The following is a 20,788-nucleotide window of genomic DNA, read 5'->3' as shown; positions in this document are numbered from 1 at the left end:
TTCCTCCACAGACATTGAGCCGGCAGAAAATACAATATAAAGCCTTCATTAGAAAGGGAAAAAATGAACACCCTGAGAGAGAATTGATAGCAAATAATATCAGCTGTTACGTTGAAAAATTCTGCCAATTTTTGGCATTAGATTAGAAGGGGATTTGTTACACAGTGGACCCACAACTGACTGTGGAATTTTAGCAGACGTTTGGGAGAAATATTTGAGTTCTATCTTTGCAGCAGCTTCTGGAAATCAGCTCCTAATCGAACCTATTACCAGAATGGGCCCCTCTCGCATCCTCATTTAAGCCTATTTCCCAACTGGAGCCAGGAGAACTGTTGGAAGCTCGTGCAGAATTGCGAGCGCCTCTTCTTATAGCCCTCTTTCACCGTACGGACCATGCAGCGTATGCTCAGGGACTGAGGCCTGTGATAATTATATATATAGATTAAAAAACAACAACAATAAGAGCAAAAGCCATGGTTTTATACCTGATTTTATAGCTCATGGGTTATGAGAAAAGTACTGAGTGATGGGCTTCGGGTGCTGGCCTCACAAGAGGTCTAGGACAGGGGTCCCCAACTGCGGTCCGTGGACCGGTACTGGGCCGCAGCATGCCGGCAACTGGTCCGCACAAACAAGCAAAGCCCCATCCGTGGGATGCAGACAGCCCACAACGCCCCCCTCTGGTCCGTGGAAAAACCTCTGTCCACAGAACTGGTCCCTGGTGCCTAAAAGGTTGGGGGCCTCTGGTCTAGGAGATGCCCTCAGGCAGGCAGGATCTCATCCGCTTAGCCGTTGGCGCCATTCTTGTCCTCTCTCGCCATTTCCTTCCGTTCATGGTGGGTTTCCTGGAAGGGTGGGAGGGAGGGTGGGAGGCTGTTTTCCTTCCCAAACGTGGCTACAGGCATCCACAGGAAAGGGCGCCAAAGAAAGCTAGAGAAACTGGCTGAAAAGTCAGTGGCGGCCGTCCTGGGGAAACTCGCTTAGCAAACGAGGCAACCGATCGGCCCGTTTCACTGGGAGGCAGCCCTGCAGCTGAGCCAACGCTCCTTGTTTTCATGGCCTGGCAGAGGAGAGAGATCGGCAACTTTGAGTACCTCATGCACCTGAACACCCTGGCGGGACGGACCCACAGCGACCTCATGCAGTACCCCGTCTTTCCCTGGGTGCTTGCAGACTACCACTCCCAGGTGAGCCCCTTCCCGGTTAGGTGGCTGCACCGGGGTTTGGTTGACCGAGAATGTAGCTAGAAGGACACAGCAGTCCGTAGAAAGTGCCTCCGGTCAGTGACCGGAACCCCTGCCCCACCGGGCCGATAGGTAAAGCAATGTTGCGTTTGCGTCCCAGACTCTGGACTTGGCCGATCCCAAGACCTTCCGTGACCTCTCCAAGCCCATGGGGGCACAGACAGAGGAGAGGAAAGAGAAATTCATCCAGCGCTTCAAAGAAGTGGAGAAGACTGAAGGTACAGGTCTCACTTCCAGCATCACCATGCTGTTCCCCAAATCCCCACTCCCCCCACCCCACTTGTCTTTTTGGCAAGAAGGTCCGGAACAAACTGGAAGCAGCAGCAAGGTTGTCCTCACAAAACTGAGCGGAGAATTAGGAGCTGGATAGAATGGGGTGGGTGGGTGGGGGTTGGCATGAGCAAGTGTAGCCCACTAGAACTGACTACCGGTCCAGCGTCTTCCTGAGCCATCGGTCAGCCCTGATCAGGAGCCTGCTTTGGTTAAAGACGCGAATGAAAACTTGCTTGATGAGACACATTATTACACATTTCGGGGATTGCTTGATTTTGAAGAAATCGAAACCAATTGATTTATCCAGAAACGAAGTCCATAAACTGGGATTTTTTCCTGCTTGTAGGTAACCTCTCTGCTCGGAGTCACTACTGCACCCACTACTCCTCCGCCATGATTGTGGCTTCCTACCTGGTCCGCCTGGAGCCGTTCACAGAAACCTTCCGATCTTTGCAGGTGGGCTGAGCTTTGCACAAGGTGGGGTCTTCCAAACATGGGAGTGGGTGGGCGGGTTGACACCCGTGGCAAAGGCTCTGATGAAATTGGGAGCTTTTGAGCTGCACAAGCCCCCCCCCCCCGGCACTTCTGGTAGCAAATGGATGCATGCAGCAGGGAGGGTTGCAAGGAGCTGTGCAAGCCTAGAGAAACCTGGAAGCCACACGGAAAAGCTGTAGCCAAGGGTTGCCTTCTAAGGTAGCTGAGAACTCAACAGCCCAGCAAGAAAGTTATTTACGCGACAGGCTCAGTCTTCATCTTAATTTCTCTGCCCCCCCCCCACTATTTCTTTCATTCATCTTTTTTCCTGTTGCCTACCAGTAAAAATACCCTGCACAAAACACAAAACAGCCTATAATTTACCCTAAAGCAATTGAACAGTAAAGGTAAAGGTTCCCCCGCACATGCGTGCTAGTCATTTCCGACTCTAGGGGCCGGTGCTCATCTCCGTTTCAAAGCCGAAGAGCCAGCGCTTGTCCGAGGACGTCTCCGTGGTCATGTGGCCGGCATGACTAGACGCCAAAGGTGCACGGGACGCTGTTACCTTCCCACCGTAGTGGTCCCTATTTTTCTCCTTGCATTTTTACGTGCTTCCGCACTGCTAGGTTGGCAGAAGCTGGGACGAGTAACAGGTGCTCACTCTGTTACGTGGCACTCGGGATTCGACCCGCTAAACTGCCGATCTTCTGATCGACAAGCTCAGTGTCCTAACCCACTGAGCCACCGCGTCCCTCAATTGAACAGTAGTAAGATTTAAATTCAACTTCCGTGTAGTATGAGCAGTCAGTCCGGTGCTCTTTCGAAAGGAGTCCTTGCTTTGGAGTTCTTTAAAAACTGCATTGCAGGAGTCTCTGTGGAAGTCAGAGGTCCAATTTTCATTGCCAAAATAGACGTGGAGCACAGGGAGTGGTAGGTGGGGGTGGGGGGTGTCGGTATCGGTGTGGAAATTTTCCTGCAGCTTCCTAAAGTACCCGACAGGAACCGGGCAGCCCCTCCTGCCCCTCACCACTAGTCGTCAACCAGATCAGAGCATCAGGAAAGGAAAAGGAGAAATAACTCAAAATGGTAAGAACTACGGACAGCTAAGAATGGAGGCCAGCTTCTTCATTAACAGGAGAGGAATGAGGAGGGGACATCGTGAAGGCCCAGCAGAAACAAACGCTCTGGGCACCGTCACCCCTCAGTTGCGGCGAGCCAAGAATGAGCCCTTCCTTTGATCTGGGTCTTCTGAACCAGCCAAGGTCGAGGTCAGGCAAACTCTTGCGCCAGTTTCAATTGGCAACCGCTACTGGCACGGCCGTCTGGCAGCATTTCATTTCTGTGAGGAGGGTTAGAGCTTCTAAAAATGAATGAATGAATAAATAAATGGAATAGTTCACTCCAGCACTATGAAAACCCCCCAGTATTGCTTAAACTAACAGCAGAAATATGAAACTATGTTATGAATAAAGTGCTACTGTCAAATATACTTTGCTAAGTGTGAAGCGATGCAGGAGACGGGACAAAAGACATGGAAGGAATCTGTGACCTCGATCTGCAAATCCCTTCTAGTCTAATGCCTTGCATAACAAAGGGACATTATACAACAACACGAGCTAAAGAAAAACCTTCCAATTTCCCTTATTGTTATAGAAAAAAGTAAAAAAAAATCTTTTAAAACATTAAAAACTGACAGGCAGAAAACAGAAATGGATTGTAGGAGAGGTGACAGTTGCAAATGAAGCAAACAGGAATAAGGTTCATGCATTGTAGGAACAATTCTCTGGGCTGGAGAATATTCCGAGTTTCCTAACTCACCATGAAGTGCTAAATCCCTTGAAGGGAGCTTTATCTAGCTGTGATCATGAAAATATGTCAGTTTCCCCTTCAGCAAGCAGTCAGAACCTTTGCCGCCTCTACGTTCTGCAGGTTGAGAGAAGAGGTTTGGCTCCCGGGCCTTACACCCCAGAGAAGAGCTGGCGGGATGGGGGGGGGAGGTTCCTGCATGGACTAAAAGCTTTAATTAGCCGCCCCTCCTTTCCTTTGCAACCCAGGCATTCTGAGAAAAAGAAAGCCCACTAATTCTGATACAAATATATGCAAATACAGTTATTAATATAAGAAATACTGCAAATCAGTTATTGCTTTCTTTATAAATAAAACAGGCGTGCGTTTTAGAGATATTACTTTCTCCAAAATGCATTAGACAGCTGCAAAAAATTACATTTTTCTGGATGGTAATATCTTTAACCAGATTTGAGGCGCTAACAACATTTTCTATGTAGATATTATTTTTATTTAATACAGATAACCTTTTTATTACAAATCACATTGTCTCTCTCGAGATTACCATCAGCTCTCATAAAAATGGAAAAAGCGGATGAAAAGGTGTCAGTCACGTATTCTGACCAGAGTGCAGATCAAAGCCAGGGAGCACTGAAGAGGTTTCGGAGAGACACTCGCTCGTTAGCTGGCGCTTTCTGCAGAGCTGACTCGTCTTTGGATTCTCTCTAGTTTTAACTGGAAAATGGCTCTGGGGGCCGCTAAGGCGGCCTCTGAGTGATGAATTCCTCTGCAACAATGACTTTGCAACACACCCGCCCACCTGCTCACGGTTCCTTGCCCTTGCACAATCCCACTGGTGTACATTTACTCACAGGATGGAGCAGAGAGTAGTGCAATTAGGGAGAAGGAGGCGAACCCTTACTTTTGGGGGTAACACCCCTCCCCCCGTGGATTACCAGAGGAGCCCTCTGGGAACATGATTTGCTTCACTTTGGAGGGAGGGCAGTTACGTGCAAATGTGCTGGCATCACTGAGGAGACTGTAAGTTTCAGGAAATCCTTAAGCGAGCAGCAGCTGATGCAACGGCCTTGCTGCGGGAACCTGCAGTTGTTTACAGATTCAAAATAAGGAAACAATGAGTATGGAAGGTGCAAGAGTCCGAACCACCTTCCAGTCAAGACTTCGTATCATTCTGTTAGGGAAAAAAATAACAGCTTGCAAATGTTTCCTCTGCCCAGCTAAGAGTCTTCCTTGCAAAACTCTTCTCTCTGGGAAATGTTACCCCAGCTCCCTGCCCGTTGTGTCTCTTTGAGACCCGTGCTCAGGTCTGTGGACTCTGAAGTCCATCTCAAGCCCTTCCTCTGGCGCATTTTCTGCAGGGTTTGGAGATGCACTTTAGACAATTGCCTCCTTGAAACATCAAACTCTTTTCAGCCTCAGTTTCTTCGCTGAGGAAATATTCGCTTTGAGGTTACGTTGAAACTTAGTGAAGCCACACACTTGCGTTCACCTGTGCAATATTTTCTGTGCACATCAGCACCGCCACACTCTCCGGAAGCACAATGGAGACGCCTTCATGATTAATGGCTGGCAAAGGATCTGTTTCTCCACATACTTCACTCCTTTTCCCCCTAAGGTGCCTTGCGGGGTGACATCCAAACGTTTCAAAAGGCTTTGTTCTGACTCTTCAAACCATCTTGGAATGTTTTGTCACGATCACAGCTTGCAGTTCTGGTGGATGCCGATTCCTGGCGGCCTGTGGCCTAAAGCTCTGGCTGGGGCCATGGCTTCTCTTCTCTCCTCCCCCTCCTCTTTGCAGGGAGGGGACTTGGATGTTGCAGACCGCATGTTCCACAGCCTGAGGAACACCTGGGAGTCAGCCTCAAGACATAACATGACGGATGTCCGGGAACTGATACCTGAATTCTTTTACCTCCCTGAATTTTTAACAAACCACAACCACATTGACTTTGGTGAGTAGGCGGGCGCTGTGTTGGATTTCCGTTTAGAATCGTGGGCTCTCCACAGCCTCAGAATGACTGAGATGGATTTGCCTCTTGAGTGAAAGAACCAAAATTAAAGCATTCTAGATGAACTTGTGCTCAAATATGCAAATAATGTTAGTATTTTGAGCTGGCTGGACGTCCCATTAAAAACTACTCTTTTTTTCATCTTTATAGTTTTAATTGCAGCCAAGGGGCTCCTGCCTCAGCACCCCTCTCTTCTAAAACACCCTGGAGGTATTTGTCCATGGCTAAATCTATTTTTCCTCATCAACCGATTCTGTCTAGTCAAAAACTGGACAGATCACAGCGGTTACCAACTCAGCAGCTCCATCTGCTTGAAGTCCACATCACAAGTTTTGGACCTGGGATGATCACTAAGGATCTTGCTCCATTGTTGCCTTCCAGTTTTTTTACTTGTTGCCAGCAGCTTCTCCCACCAAATCCCAGTTGTCCCCTGATGAGGTCTTCTTAAGCTTAATCTACACCCTCTTTGTGTGGATTCTTCTGTACCACCAGAGTTTCTCCTCTTCTGTCCCTTGTAGGATGCTTGCAGGATGGGACCCGGCTGGACGACGTGGACCTGCCACCTTGGGCGGGAGGAAACCCTCACCGCTTTATTAGGCTGCACAGGCAGGTCTGTATGGAGAGGCGGTGTGGTGGAGTCAGGACCACAGAGTCAGAGATAATATTCACAACCTACTTACTTTAGTCTAAAATAAAGGTAAAGAGAAATCTCTGAAAAGGAATAGGATTCCCTTTTTGCAGCCGTTACTCATAGCCTTTGTGTTTTGTAGTGGACATTACACACGAGGCCACTGTGATGTACCAGACATGTAGGCTTCTTGCAGGCCCCCACCCCCTGTGAGAAGGCATAGGAGGCCTTCCTGCTCTCCAGGCAACTGAACGGCTTCGGTTGGGTTTCAGGCCCTGGAAAGCGATTACGTCAGCAGCCACCTCCACCACTGGATCGATCTGATCTTCGGCTTCAAGCAGCAGGGCCCGGCTGCAGTGAAGGCCGTGAACGTCTTCCACCCCTATTTCTACAGCGATCAAGTACAAGTGGACAACATTGGCGACCCTCTCATCAAGAGCACCATCCTGGGATTTGTCAGCAATTTTGGACAGATCCCAAAGCAGGTACGATACAAACATGTGCAGGTTGCCGTTAAGCAACCATGGACATAGAATTAGCAAGAAATGAAATTATTTTCATCTCTTGTTGAGATTTGTTGTTATGGGATTTCTTGAAAAAGTAACCTGGTTGCCAAAAGAAAGTTGAGTTTTGGTGTTTTCAGGCATCACCCAGCCACCACTGAAGCAATATAAAACTTATCTTTATTAATATAATATTAATTTATCCAATGATGGTTGGATGACTAGAAGATGATATAAGTCAGGGTGCAGTTCCCGTTTTTGTCTTCATTCATGTGCTAACTTTTCTGATAATCTCTGTGAGTTTAATACCATTTTAATATATTTTGTTTTGTTTTGATAACTTGGAAATCATATATCAGCTTTTCTTCACCTAATCGGTAATCAAAGTTATTAAGTACTATTGTTTAATTGCTTAGCTCACTCATTGGTCTTGAATCTTTTTTCCTTCCAAGTTTATAAAGGGCTTTTCATGTGAACGTTTACATTTCACTCTGCAAATCACTGTGTAACGAGGAGGAATTCCTGTGTTGAGAAATGTCCAGTCATTGAGTATTGGCAGAGCAAGAACACAAAAACAAGAGGTATCATAGAAGCAGGCATGGATTGCCTTCCTTGCACAAAGATAATCCTTCCAGCAAATACGTCTATTATAACACAGTAACATAAATAAAGTTATAACATAAATACATTTAATGGGTTAGAATATTCCACCAAGTTATTACTGCAAGCCAAAACCATGAATGTATGTCCAGATATACAGTAGGTGGAGATCAGCTTTTGTAAGAAGGGAAAACAGCCAAAGCAGCTTTCAAGGAAGAAGTGGAAGCTTCAGCTAATTCATCCACCTAGAAGGAGTCATTCAAGACCCAAAGTCCAACCCTTAACTCAGGTCTTCTGCAGCCACGTGGGCAGCTTCTGTGGATTGTTTGTGCGGAGCGGTTTGCAGTTTTGTGATTCGGTGCTTTTCAGAAACTGTTTGCTATATAGAGTGACTTTCCCATTACTTTCTCATCCAGTGACGCCCTCTGCACCGCTTCTTTGAAGCCACCAGGTGTTGAAGAGCCACTGGCCTCCCTCAGGGACCCCTTGGAAGGGGAGATCTGGTTGGGAGTCATTCTCGTCTGTGGGGACTAAGCTAACTTCTTCACTCGTATTGTTCTCCTCCTGGGGAGCAGGAGGGGCTGTATCCTTCTAGCATAGGTCATCATTAAAGACCGATTCATCCTGCATAACTTTGGCAAGCATGATGGATCGCTACCCAGAAAGTCAATGATGCATTTCTAGCCTCCAAGCAATTAGTGCATTTCTCCAAGCAAACAACCCCAAATTATCTGCTAAGGAGCCATTTCTCTCTACTGGCGCTAACTAGCGACAGCTTTGCTGTCTAAAGGATTGGGGGCATCGGGGGTGCTTTGCTCTGGCCAAAGGCAAAGCTACAGAGTGTTACCAGGACACAGCACTCATCGCCCCCCAAAAGCTCAGCTGAACAGAAGCCGAGGTGGTGGAGAGGCCGCGGGGTGTTTTCATTCTCAGACCAAACCCTGAGTAATTCTCCGATCTGGGCTTGATCGGTGCTCAGTGTCATTCTTTAATGGTCATCTTGACCTCTTTGAAAAATGCCGCTGGCCCTCCTGAAGGAAAGCAGTCATCGCCCCCTCGTTCTCATCGGCGCCTGAAGCGTGGTGTTCCCTCCTTGTGACCCAATATAATTTTACTATTTTATTCATGTTTTACTGCTTTATTATGTTAATAGTGTGCTTACTGTAACTTTTTCAGAGATTTTTGGTTGCTACCATAACTCCTTTGCATTGCAAAGTAAAAAGTAATTTGTAAGGAAACAAATATTTTAAAGGTATGCAGTGGAGCTCCTGGTGCATGCGTATGTTACTTTACGGAATCCATTGATTTGATGTAATTTGCTTATTGATGGTTCTTTTTCATTCTCAGCTTTTTAGGAAACCACATCCCTCCAGAAATGCTGTCAGCCTGAGGAAACATTCAGTGGGGAAAGACAGCTTCCTCTCTCCTTCTCCGGCTCTCTCCGTCAGTAATCTGTATAATCTGAAACTGACATCAATTATTCCCAAAGGTATCGACTGGATAAACAGTGCACAAAGAGCATTATAATTTCTAGATCGGGGCACTTTTCTTTTGGCATTTAGAGCAGTTTCCCAAGCGTGGCAACTCTAAGAGGGGAACTGGGGGAGAAAGAGAATTCTAGACATCGGATGGCACAAAACGTTCTGGAACAAATTCAAGTAGCAGATTTTTTCCCCTCTTTAAAATGTACCGTATTCTAAAGTTGTTGTCTTTCTCTTCCGTAGAGGCACCTCAAGGGCCTGTTGGTCATATTGTATGTACAGAAAAGGGGATTTTGGCTGTGGAGAAGAAAAGTATTTTGCTTCCTCCGCTGTGGAATAAAATCTTTTCCTGGGGATTCAGTGATTTCACCTGCTGTCTGGCTGATTCTGGATCAGACAAGGTAATAATGAGCTACAGGTTGCTACCTGTTGGGTAGTGCATTACAAGCCGCTTCCGCCCACCAGACCTGAGACAGGTGGCCAATCAGGGAGTGACACACCTTCGGCCACTGTGTGGACGGCTCTCCTGGCAGCAAAATCTGGGTGGGGGAGCCAGGCGTCCAGGAACCCTAACCTTGTTTAAAAAGAGAAGCTTGCATGAAACGCTGGAAGGAAGACAAGCTACAGCACTGCTAGATGAGTGGGGAAATCTCCTTCCCTCCTTCAGCAGCAGATAAGATGAATGCATTTTTCCGGTTAATAAGCGGTATGGAATGTTCTGAGTATGTTTTGAAAGGAATGTATACTCATTATTATGAATTCATTAGTGTTTCGATATTGTCAGTTGTTTGTTGGTTTTTCACTAGTATTTGCGACTTGGACAAAGAAGCCAGTATCGGTGGAGGCTGCAGGAAGAAAGCACAGACTTTATAGTCAAAAATAATTTGGTAGACCGCATTTTATAGAAAAAACTGGCAAAAAAAATATTAAATTGTTTCAAACTTCATATTTGCTTTTCAACTATTTTTGTATTTTTTAAAAAAGACTATTTTATTAAAACACACAAAAGTATCCTTTACTTAACCCATTTAAAATTCCAGAGAAATAAGTAGGCACGTGAGTAAGCGTGGGCAACGGCGGGAGCGTCAGGCCTGCTTCACTCTTCCCTTGTCCTCTTCTCTGCTTCTGTCCTGCCTTGCTGGCTGCTTGGTCCAAGCAGAAGTTGACCATCCTGGAGGCCCCGGCTGACTGGGGCCACTGTCTCTGCGCTGTGTCTCCCACCCCCGGCACCCTCGTCACATCTGGAAGCAGCTCCGTGGTCTGTGTCTGGGATCTCTGCAGGACCACAGCGGGAGCCACGGCTTTACTTCTGAAACAGGTAGATTCCCCGCCCCTCCCCCCCCTGTTCCTCTTCTGAAGCTGAATGGAGCTGCTGGGGCAGCAGTCTGGGGCAACCCCCACAGGGGCTTAGCAGGAAACAGAGGAGGAGATTTCCTCTCCCTCAGCATCCTCCATATCTCTCTTTCCCATCCCCCCACCCCCCTTTCTCATCCTGTTCCTTATCAGGAGTGAAGAGGAAGAAAAAACGGGTGGAGAAAAGAAAAAAATTAGCAGGATTAGCTCTGATTTAGGAACAGGGTTCACTGAAGCATTAGTCCCCAGTCAGGAAAAGATAAAAGAACTGCTTTGACTAATGAATTAGCTCGTTTTGAGGGTCATAATACAATAAATAGTACAATGTTGGAAGGTTAACAGTAAGTAAACTTAATATGTTGCATACACACAGCCACTAGATGTTTCAATGCCTTGATTAGTTTAGGTATCTTCTGCACACATAATAATCATGGATTTATGTGGTCTGCTATGAAGATGATGCTGGTGAGGTAACAAAGGCCCAGCTTAGTGAAGTGGCCAATACAAAGGCAGTTGTGCGAAGAACATTTCAGACTTTGTACGTGTACGTTGCGTCAGGAAGGAGGTTTATGCATCATTGTGGAAGAAAGCCAGATAGGCAGCATATAAAATGGCTTCTGCGGTATATTCAGTAAAATGAAATCTGTAGAGGATAGAGATAGATAGATAGATAGATAGATAGATAGATAGATAGATAGATAGATAGATAGATAGATAGATAGATGATAGATAGATAGATAGATATAGAAGCATCCAGGTGAATTTACATACTTTGGTAAGAACTGGAAAATGGAGGAATTTTAAGATATGTAAATTCTAGTAGAAACATAGTAGTATGTGAAGTATAATAATGATCTGTTGCAAAGATTTAATGTTTTTCAAAATTATGAAGATTGCTGTCTATGGGAGCTCTTGTCATGTGAAGGAGACAGTTGGGAATGTCAACAGAAACAAAATTTGTTTGGAGGAGGCAGTGGGAACGGTGGGTGGGCCTCGGAGGTGGATATAGTAAAAAGAGAAGAGGAGAAAGATTAACAGGTGATGAATGTGGATTGAACAGAGGAATGGCTGATTCGTGTGTACTGAAGTATTTGGGTCATATGGAGAGATTGAATGATCCAACCATTTAAAAAAGAAGAAGAAATAAATTGGTTAACTGGACTTGATGAGATGTACAAGAAGAGAGAGGTAAAAGGAATAAATGGTAGAATATGAATAGTCTGTTAAAACAGAAAGATGTGGAGTGGCTAATGTAAATTATTTAGTTAGATTACCTTATCTTGTCTTTTGCCTTTAATTTATTTTGCTTATCTTTGTATAATATTGCTCATTCTGAAAGGAAAAAGCATGATGGGTGCGTAATATGCATCTTTTATTGCTTTTACTAATTGTATTTGATTACCCTGAAATCTATTGATCCGAAGAATGAACTTTGAGATAAATGCATACAACCGCCAGGACAGCCGCTAACAGCCCTTTCTTTCATGAAACTATCTGATCCCCCTTTGATGCCATTGAACGGCTATACCGGACTGCAGGTCCTGATTTTATTTATTCAATTATCAAGACGCAATGGCCTGACCGGGTAGGAGAGGAAAGAGGGCAGGGGAGCCTCCGGGCCCAGCAGCCACCGGAGAAAGGCAGGGCAGCGGCCTCTGTGAAGCAGCTTTCACAAGAGATCGATGGGACGTTAAGGTGCTTCCAAGTAAAATAGGCAGAATGCAGAAATGCAGTCATTATGAAGCTTTATTCATCGACAGGTTATATAAAAAGAGCTATATGGCATGGAAGCATCCATGCTTGTATGATAGAGAATGCATGCAAGTGAGAAGATAGAAAAGAGAAGCAGAACAAAGAAGCAGCCCCTGGGCAGAGGTATTTATGGGGGGTCTCGGCCCCTCCCTAGCCATAAAACTCTCTCGCCAATGGGGCTGCTGCAGGGGAGCAAAGAAGCCTCTTTGCTCCATCTGATGACCTATTTGGGGAACTGCCATGGGCTGGCACAAAACATGTAACAGCCTCTGGCTCGGCTGCAGATGGACCAAGAGGGCAAGGCTGGCCGGCCCAGCCCAGGTGTCCTGATCAGGAGCCCCTTTCCCAGGCTCCTGCGGCGCTTCCTGAAGACCCTCCGGAGGCCGTTCAGATGGCACCGCCTGGGCCTCCAGCAGTGGCCAAAGAGGATTTCCTGGGACTTTCTGTGCCCACCGATCAATGCAGAGGTTGCCCCTGGCAGGATGAAGGTGTTAACTAAGGAGGGGCGGGCGTTATATAAGCCGTGTTTGTGTGTGTGTGTCCTTGTGCATCAGGGAGGATTTCTTTATTCCATTCCTTTCATAGCCACTCATCTCACTTTTACGTGACTCTAGGTGGCTTTCAGCGAAGGGAGCGATGCGTCTGGGTTTCTTGCGTGGCACCTGGAAGGGCCGGCAGCCTTGCAGGCCCTCCCACGGCTCTCCTCAGGCCTTTTGCCCTTCTGCAGAAATGGCTGCACGTGATTAAAACACGGGATGCTGGCTTGTCCTAAAGCAGAGGGCTGGCTTCTACGTAATCTTGGCCATCTTTAAATGAGCCCCAGAAACAAACAATAGCTACGGGCCTCAGGGTGCTTTGTCTGGCAGTGGACCCTCTGCCCAGAACAGGGGCAAAGGCAGCACAGCGCGGAAGGAAGCCACTTGTAGGGATTAAATAAGAGGTTAGTGACATTGTAATAAATGGTGGGAAGTCATCCTATCCCCCAGGGCAGCCCTTTTGTTATGGGGAGCCCCCCCCAGCATTTCTGTCCTCGAAGCACCCACAGCCCCTTCTCCAAACTCCAGAGAGGCCCATCAGTGCAAACGGTTTTTCCTTCCCGGGTCGGAGTATTTTTACCGCTCTCTTCCAAGGGACTGGGCGTAGCATAAACCGGGCCCTGGGGTGACGGCAGTCAAAGGCCAGGAGATTGCCCGCTGCCTGCTTCAGCCTCCGGATTTCTTTTCCCTCTACGCCGGGTTAGCCTGTTGTGATGTTCCTGCCCTTGGACTTCATTGGCTGCCCCAAATATTAAGCCTTTTGAGACACGGAGAAAAGTTTGCTTGTTTCCATCTTTACCCCTCCACCTTTTCCATCTTTCAGTGTGAGTAGCCTGGAGCAGCTGCCCTCCTCCCCGTCTTCCTCCCCCCCTTTCTGAGATGCAGTGACCGAATAGGAACACGAATCGCAAGCATAGTCACGCCGGAAGTTGGCAGACAGCAATGTCGGCAATTTAATTCTGCATTCTCACCATTGACTGATGTGTAGCTCTGAGAGAAGGCTTCCTTATTCAATATTTTCCTTTTTAAAAAACTGTGTGGCTCTAACATTCCCCAGTACCAGTTTGGTTGCAAAGCTCCAGTTCTGCTGCTTGGATATTAAAGGGGCAATCCTACTTCTCTGCTTTTATTTCAAGCCCTTTTGGAATTGCGTTGCCTTCCTACTGGGTGTGTGTGTGATAGAAGGAGGAGATTGTGCCCTGGGGCCTTCTGCCTTCCCTTCCCAAGGGGCTTTCCTCCCACTGAGCCCCCTCCCTGGCCCCGGGGAGCAGGCCGGGGGTCCGCAGGCCTAAGAGGAAGGCTGCACTGGGCTCGCTCCCACTGCTCTCTCGGGGTGTGTCTGTGTGTGTGTCTCTGTGTTGTATTCATTGCTTGCTTTGCTCCCCAGCCTCTGTATGGACACACCCAGCCGGTGACCTGCTTGGCCGCCTCCACGGCCTACGGCCTCCTGGTGAGTGGCTCTGCGGACGGATCCTGCATCTTCTGGGACCTGAACCGGTTGACGTGCCTCACCCGGCTTCCTGCCCACGAGGCCGGCCTCTCGGCGGTTGCCATCAATGATTCAACGGTGAGGCCTTCATTTATCATCGTTCTTCTGACAAATCCATGAACATTTCATGATGACTTAATGGGTGCTCTTCTCTGTGAGAAACCATCCTGAGGCGCGACAGATTGATTTTTTTTCTTTTTACCGAGGTTTTTAATAGGATCCTTAATGTTGAAAGAGGGCACTAAAAGCAGTCTCTGAGTCAGAGCAGCCAAGGAGGAGGAGGAAGAGGAAGAGGAAGAGGAGGAGGAGGAGGAGGAGGGGGAGGAGGAGCAGCAGCAGCAGGAGGAGGAGGGCTGTTAGTTCTGGGAGCTTTCAAGAGATTTGGCTCTCCGGCGTGTTTGGTTACATGCAGCCCTCCAGATACCGTTGTTGGATGCCATGTTGGTGAAATAGCAGAAGCTTCTCCGCCCCCCCCCCCCGCCCCCCCAATCCAGCCAGAGTTCTCTCATGTTGCCTGCCTCAGCCAGGTTCATCTTGGGAGACAAAAGTCCTCTCCTGGCTTGCTGGTTTCTCAAAAGCAGCAGAGGCCTCCCAAAGAGATGTGCCGCTTGATGCAGGGAAATGTACCTGCAGGGGACTGATTAGGATCAGGTGAGGATCAAGCCAGAGGAAGAGGGAGGGGCTTCAGAGCTGGGAATGAGCAGAAAGGAGAGGCATTGGACCACTGTTTCACCCGCCCACGCATCCGACCGTGGACTGGACACCTCACTCCCTATCAACATTGATTGGAGAAAGGAGACAAAGCAGCACAGGACTCTGCCACCCAGCCCCCAACTCCGAACCCCACAGCCAGCCCCGGAGGATGCCCTGGTCAACCGCATCGAAGGCCACTGAGAGGTCAAGGAGAGCGAGGAGGGTTGCGCTCTGGCCAGGCTGCAGCCAAGGCTGTTTCTGCCCCTTGATTGAATCTTGGCTGGAAGGGATTCAGGATTTCATCCAGGACCCTCTGAAGCAGCCATGCACCCACTTTCTCCACCCCCTTCCCTAGAAGGGGGAGGAGGGAGACCGGGCAGACGCTGTTCCATTGCCCAGTTCAGTTTGAGCTTTTGCTTTTGTGATCATCTCTCCTCCGTTCCGGGGAACCTGCCTGGGCCGCTCCTGTGTGGCTGAGCCCACTTTCCTGCCTGGCCCACGGTGGCTGTCTAATCTTAGTTGCGTGATGGAAAGGGCGTTGGCCTGAACTGCTCTTTGGACGGTTTTGTAGGGCGAGGTGGCTTCGTGTGCCGGAACGACCCTGTGCCTCTGGACGGTCAATGGGCAGCCCCTGGCCAGAGGAGAGGCTCCCTTAAGGCCCGGAGGGGTCATCTGCTGCTGCTGCTTCTTTGACGTGAAGGACTGGGATGTGCAGAGCCTCCTGGTCACGGGGGACATGGATGGCTGCGTGCAGGTAGGACTCTCCTAGAGGGAGGGGGGCACACCTCCTCCAGGGACGCCCTGCTTCACGTCCCGGAGGGGGCAGAGGGAGCCAGCCTGGGGGCTGCAGCAGAGGCAGGTTCTACAGAACTTCCGCAGAGGCGGATTTGGGACACGAGCCCCTGCGGACGGGTTCCCTGGCACTCGCTCCTCTCTGTTCGGGCTAGCCGGGGGTCCTGAAGCAAAAGATGACCCGGGGAAGCGGTTCCCGACAGTCGGCAAAGAATGGATGAAACAGCCCCCTCCTTCACATCCCACCTCTTCCCCGCGGGGGGTGAGCTGCGCGGGGGGAGCAGGCGTCTGGGTCCGGTGGGGCTCCCACAGCCGGACAGGGGGCTCTCTGGTCCCTCAAAGGGGTCTCTGTAAACCCTGGCGCTTAAAGGGCAGTTTATAAGCTGCCTGCCGTTTTTAGTAAAAACCACTCACGAGAATACAACGTTTTATTCTTTAAACTCCACCAAACGGCATGTTTTCAGCCTGCATTGCGTTTCCTTCTACTAACTCATTGAATTAGTTTAGAGGTACTTTAGGTGTTTCTGATTTATCAGGCTTCTTTCGAGAAGCCAGGCCAGAGCCCCCAGGCAGGATCCTTGCCCCTTCTCTCAGTAGGGCAAAGGCGCAGAGGCTGCTCCAGCTTCATCCCTCCGGCTAAGGCCCCCCCTGGGGAAGGGGGGGCTCATTTAAGTCACCAAGCGGCCGCTTTCCTTTTCCTGAATTACGGGTGTCGAGGGCTGCAGTGGAGATGCTCCTCCAAGGCTGCAGAAATCTGAAGTCCAGGCTGCCAATGGACCTCAAGGGGAAAAAATGAGCTTCTTTTAAGGGCCTTTCGCTGCCCTCCCGTCTCTCGGGCAGTCCTCTGCCTACCGCCATAATTGGGGCCAGAGTTTCTGTTACTAAGCAACGTGGCCATTAAGTGAGTCCTGCTTAATTTAAAGCTTTTTGGTCATGGTTGTTAAGTGAATCATGGCAGTTGCAAAATGAAATAGTTGTTACGCGAATCCATCTCCCCCTCCATTGACTTGGCTTGTTGGAAGCCAGCTGGGAAGGTGCCAGTGGCGACCAGAAGGGCCCCCTCCAGGGGTGCCGTGGTGGCCATAAATACCCGCCGGGTGACAAGCTTCTGCATAGTGGTCGTGTGGCTGTGGGGATGGAGCGATGGTCATAGATATGAGGACCGAGTGTAAATCACTTTTTTAATGCTGTTCAAACAGTCACTAAACAAGTGGCACTAAGTGGAGGACTTAGTTAATTTAACCCTTTTGCCTGTTCTTCTTTCCACTCTCTTGCCTGGCTGTGTTTAAGACTAGAGTTGAGAAGCTCCCGGTTCTCCCAACTGGAGCAATTCACAAACCGTTGTCCCAGAGTTGACTGACTGATCTATTAAGGTTTATGGAATTGGCTTCGTTGGGTGGCGCTTTTCACTGTTTCCCCCCCCCCCCGGATGTTTCAGGTCTGGAAGCTTGAAGAAGCTTTGCCTGGGAGCCACGGAGAGGAGATGGTGGTGGAAGAGGCAGAGGCTGGCAAGCGCCAAGCCCAGCAGGGTAAGGGCAAAAACCAGGCCTGGGATGCTTAGATGGAGAGGGCTGCCGGCCTGCAGCCAGCCAGCAGGGGGCTCCCTCTGCCAGGTTTTAGTCCTAGCGGCCCAAGCAGTTCCAGAGAAAGGCAGAATCCGGCTCGTCTTCCATGGGAGGAAGGCAGCAGCCTTTAGCCCCCCACGCTTGTCTTTACCCCCTCGGTCAAGGGCACCCAACGCAGACGTCTAACAAGCAGAGCAACAGCTTGCTAGGTTTGGGCCTTTGTACATTTAACATGCATGCGTGTACCTGACACACGTGTAATGCTATTTTGAGATATTATTGTACATACACCAGCAAGCATTTTCCCTCCCCTTGCAAGCCAAATTTACACACATCACATGAATGAATATATGGTCAGTTGGAGATTACTTTTATGGTCATGGGAAAAAAATCTATCTGTGTGACTGCTAAGAGTTGCCACCATTAATGGACCGTTCCTCCTCTTCATATTTATGGCACAAGTGGAGCGCTTGTTTATAATACAACTCCATCATTTCCTCAGTTGTGCGTTATCTACAGAAGGTAAGTATTTGTTCAGCTGGGACCCTGTCTGGCATCGCTCCAGAGGCCACACATTCTTCCCAGGATCCCAGGTTGTCAGGGGTGCATCTCTGGATAGCAAGCAGGCCTCATCCCGGCTGCCTCCGCTCCCTCAAAAGAATTTGTTCTCCAGGCATTTGCAGCAGGAGCAGCAGCTGCCGCCAGATGTGCCTGGAAAGAATGATTAATCCAAAACAGGAGCGTAAAAATAAAGCTGAAGTAACCGTGATCAAATTACATTATTTGCACAGTATTCTTGGCATTTAATTACCGATTGTACAAGGAACAGACTCGGGCACGTTGGCAATAACCGGGACTTTAGGCAATTTGTTTTAACGGGGCAATTACGGGCTGCATTATATCCTGACAGCAGGGTATTCTGGGAGATCTTATTAAGCCCCGAAACACTCGGCACCGACGAACGATTCTGCTGAACTAGGCGTGCAATTTAGAAAGCAATAACGCACAAACCCAATTTAGCCGCAATTGATGCAGCCGCACGTCAGCACGTGCAACTATGGGGGAGGCTGGAAGTGCGGCCGGGCCCGGCCCTTGGAGACGGGCGGGGGGGGCTGTTCCCCGGTGAAGGGGTGGCAGACGGCGACCCCCGCGGCCCCGCCTCCGAAGGGGAAGTCCCCGCCGCTTCAGCTTTCCCTTTTTCTCTCCCCCCCCCCGCGGCAGGCGGCAGAGCGGGGAGAGCGGCGCTCGTCCTCCGCCGAGAGCGGCTGCTTCGCACCAGCCCCGCCGAGGGAGCCGCCCGGCCCGCCGCGCCCGTCACCGCTCTGGCGGCCGCCAGGTAAGCGCCGCTGGGACGGCGGCACCCGGCCAGCTCGCTAGAGGGCGCCCGAGCCGCACGAGCGCCCTGGCCGGCCCCGGGCCGCCGTTTCCGACAAGCGGGGCGGGGGGGGGGCACGAGGAGAAGCGCCGCATCCTCCAGTTAAGGACCGAGGGGAGCCGCGAATCTGGTTCCCTCTTGCCAAATAAGTATTTTCAAGCTGGACTGGATTAGACTCAGAATATATGATAAGTATCGAGGAACAGGGTCGCCCTGCGGAGGGGAAAGATTACGATCTAAAGGTTATTCCTGTTAGTATTTCTTCCGAAGCTGTTCCGGGGGATTTCGTATATATACCCTGGATATTTCAGATATATAGATCTGACTTTAAAACGTCACGATAGCATCCTCCTCCAGAATTATTTCCTCCAGAAGCATCCAGTGTGATTTCAGTGCTCTCAACCACATTGCTCCTAAAACACTTCCCCCCCCCTCCTATCTCTACTTGCTCCCTAGAAATTATTCCAAGCTTCTGGCTGGCAGTGAAGATGGGAAGGTCTACTGTTGGTCAATTGACGAGTAGAAGAAAGAAGTACTACGAACTGCTCTCTTCAGCTGTGCAAGTGTGTAACTGCGGGATTCCCCTACGTGTTCCCTGCACTTAATTAGAAGAGGTGGAGCCCTCTTGAAATGAGGAAAAATGTAAATCCCAGCAAAAGCTCCTTCCAGCAAGAGGCCTTAGCTGAGCAAAGGATGGGGTGGGGATCGGTCTCCCCTTGGTCGTGAGGACCTGAAACGATTAACTGAGGTGGGGCAGACGGGAGACACTTTCAGGAATATTTGGCCCCAGAGTTTCTCCTCTGTTGCCTCGCAAAGCTGAGGTGGCAAACTCCACCCTGGGCAGTTTAAGAAGGGCCCAGACTGGGATCCGTGCGGAGATTTCTCAGATTATGAAGAGGCAACCAAGACTGCAGTGAAAATTCTCCTCTCTTTGAAAGGCTCCTTCTGCCATCGCCAGCACCAAGGAACAAATCTATGGAAATGTTTGGCTTATCTTTCAACTACTATTATCTAAATATTATCAAATAATTCTGGGTGTTATTTATTATCAATGTTTCTGCTTTCCTGAAACTTTAGCAATGGGGGATTAAGTGTGACAATATTCATCCTGATATCTGAATTTCTGGCAGTTTCTTTTGTCTCTCCTTTAAAAAATAAATGCCACGCAGCCACAGGTGTTGACTGGGACCTGTTGCGTGTGAAGGAATTAAAGTTTTCCCCTTGGCCTGTTTTTCTTATCTGACTCACGGCAACCAGGGTGGCTGCTCTGCTTGTCCATGAGCCGGTCGGAGTGGACGCCCGTCTCCTGGGCCAGAAGCAGGATCCAGACTGAAGCGCACCAGAACTGCTCTTGCGAAAGATGAGAGGGGAAACGCCCTCTTGGGGTTCCGGGGTCACCCGGCCTTTGCTCTCCTGACATTTCAGTTTTTCTGCCCAGCCAAACCTAGTTCAGCTCCCAGAGACAGAGACCTGCACCTGTGTTTAGGATTTTTAACAAGTCGATAAGCGTCTTCTGCCGTGGTGCATTTCCTCGGGATGTTCTCGGTAGAGACTCTGTGTGATTGCTGTTTTTGCTAAGGAAAATAAACTTTGTTCACAGAGTCTCATCTGAGCGGCCTGTAGGTGAAGGGATGACTTGTCAGCAAAGAAGGGGAAGCGGCAACTGCTCGTTCCGATATTCCTCAGTATGGAAAGCCAAAGGCGGCTCCTTGGCTGCACAGGGACCTCAGAGGCCATGCTGTGGCCTCACCTAACGTGACAATCAAATAAGCGTCACATTAAGTATTGTGTTTTGGTTTTTTAATCTCTGGCACCTTGTCCAGATTCTGGCTGTGGTCAGGAGACATCCCTGCAGTCAACCTGGTGTCCGGGTGTCCAGCTTGACCCTCAGACTTCCCACAAGGCTTCTGCATCAGAAGTGAGGGACGCCACGGGTTGCCTCTCCAGTCCATCCTGGGTTCTAGCTGTATTATTGTACTATCTCAGTTCTGCGACTGCCCCAAGGCCGGGCCTTCTTGCTGGATCTCCCTAGAGCCCTGCCGGGGCCCTGTGTTGTAAGGGGAGACCGCCGTGTCCCTGGGAGTCACAGCTGCAAATCGATCCCTGCTTTCCTGGCCCATCTTCTTGAGGCCGACCGAGTTGAGTAGGCAGTCACCAACCGACCTGCATCGTTCAACAGCTGCACGAGGGTTATTTAGCATCTCAGCCTGGAAAT

General features: G+C 49.3%; 1 protein-coding gene across 2 annotated transcripts in view; it reads left to right on the top strand.

Moving 5' to 3' along the window:
- The window catches only part of WDFY4 (WDFY family member 4), a 92,378-nt gene extending 71,815 nt beyond the window's left edge, over window positions 1-20,563 (top strand). For both annotated transcript variants that reach the window (XM_081327084.1, XM_081327085.1), the window contains 14 exons: window positions 1,068-1,187; window positions 1,345-1,462; window positions 1,864-1,973; window positions 5,596-5,749; window positions 6,325-6,416; window positions 6,707-6,919; window positions 8,885-9,026; window positions 9,262-9,419; window positions 10,178-10,336; window positions 14,047-14,226; window positions 15,413-15,595; window positions 17,072-17,162; window positions 18,420-18,534; window positions 19,030-20,563. In XM_081327084.1, coding sequence (XP_081183210.1) covers window positions 1,068-1,187; window positions 1,345-1,462; window positions 1,864-1,973; window positions 5,596-5,749; window positions 6,325-6,416; window positions 6,707-6,919; window positions 8,885-9,026; window positions 9,262-9,419; window positions 10,178-10,336; window positions 14,047-14,226; window positions 15,413-15,595; window positions 17,072-17,162; window positions 18,420-18,534; window positions 19,030-19,096 — 1,902 coding nt within the window. In that variant the 3' untranslated portion in view covers window positions 19,097-20,563. The remainder of the gene's footprint in view (window positions 1-1,067; window positions 1,188-1,344; window positions 1,463-1,863; window positions 1,974-5,595; window positions 5,750-6,324; window positions 6,417-6,706; window positions 6,920-8,884; window positions 9,027-9,261; window positions 9,420-10,177; window positions 10,337-14,046; window positions 14,227-15,412; window positions 15,596-17,071; window positions 17,163-18,419; window positions 18,535-19,029) is intronic.
- The last annotated feature ends 225 nt before the right edge of the window (window positions 20,564-20,788 follow it).

The sequence above is a fragment of the Vipera berus genome (genome assembly GCF_964194415.1).
Source record: "Vipera berus genome assembly, chromosome: 4".
NCBI lineage: Eukaryota > Metazoa > Chordata > Lepidosauria > Squamata > Viperidae > Vipera > Vipera berus.
Note: the sequence above shows the minus strand (reverse complement) of the source record. Positions and strands in the feature narration are given on the sequence as shown.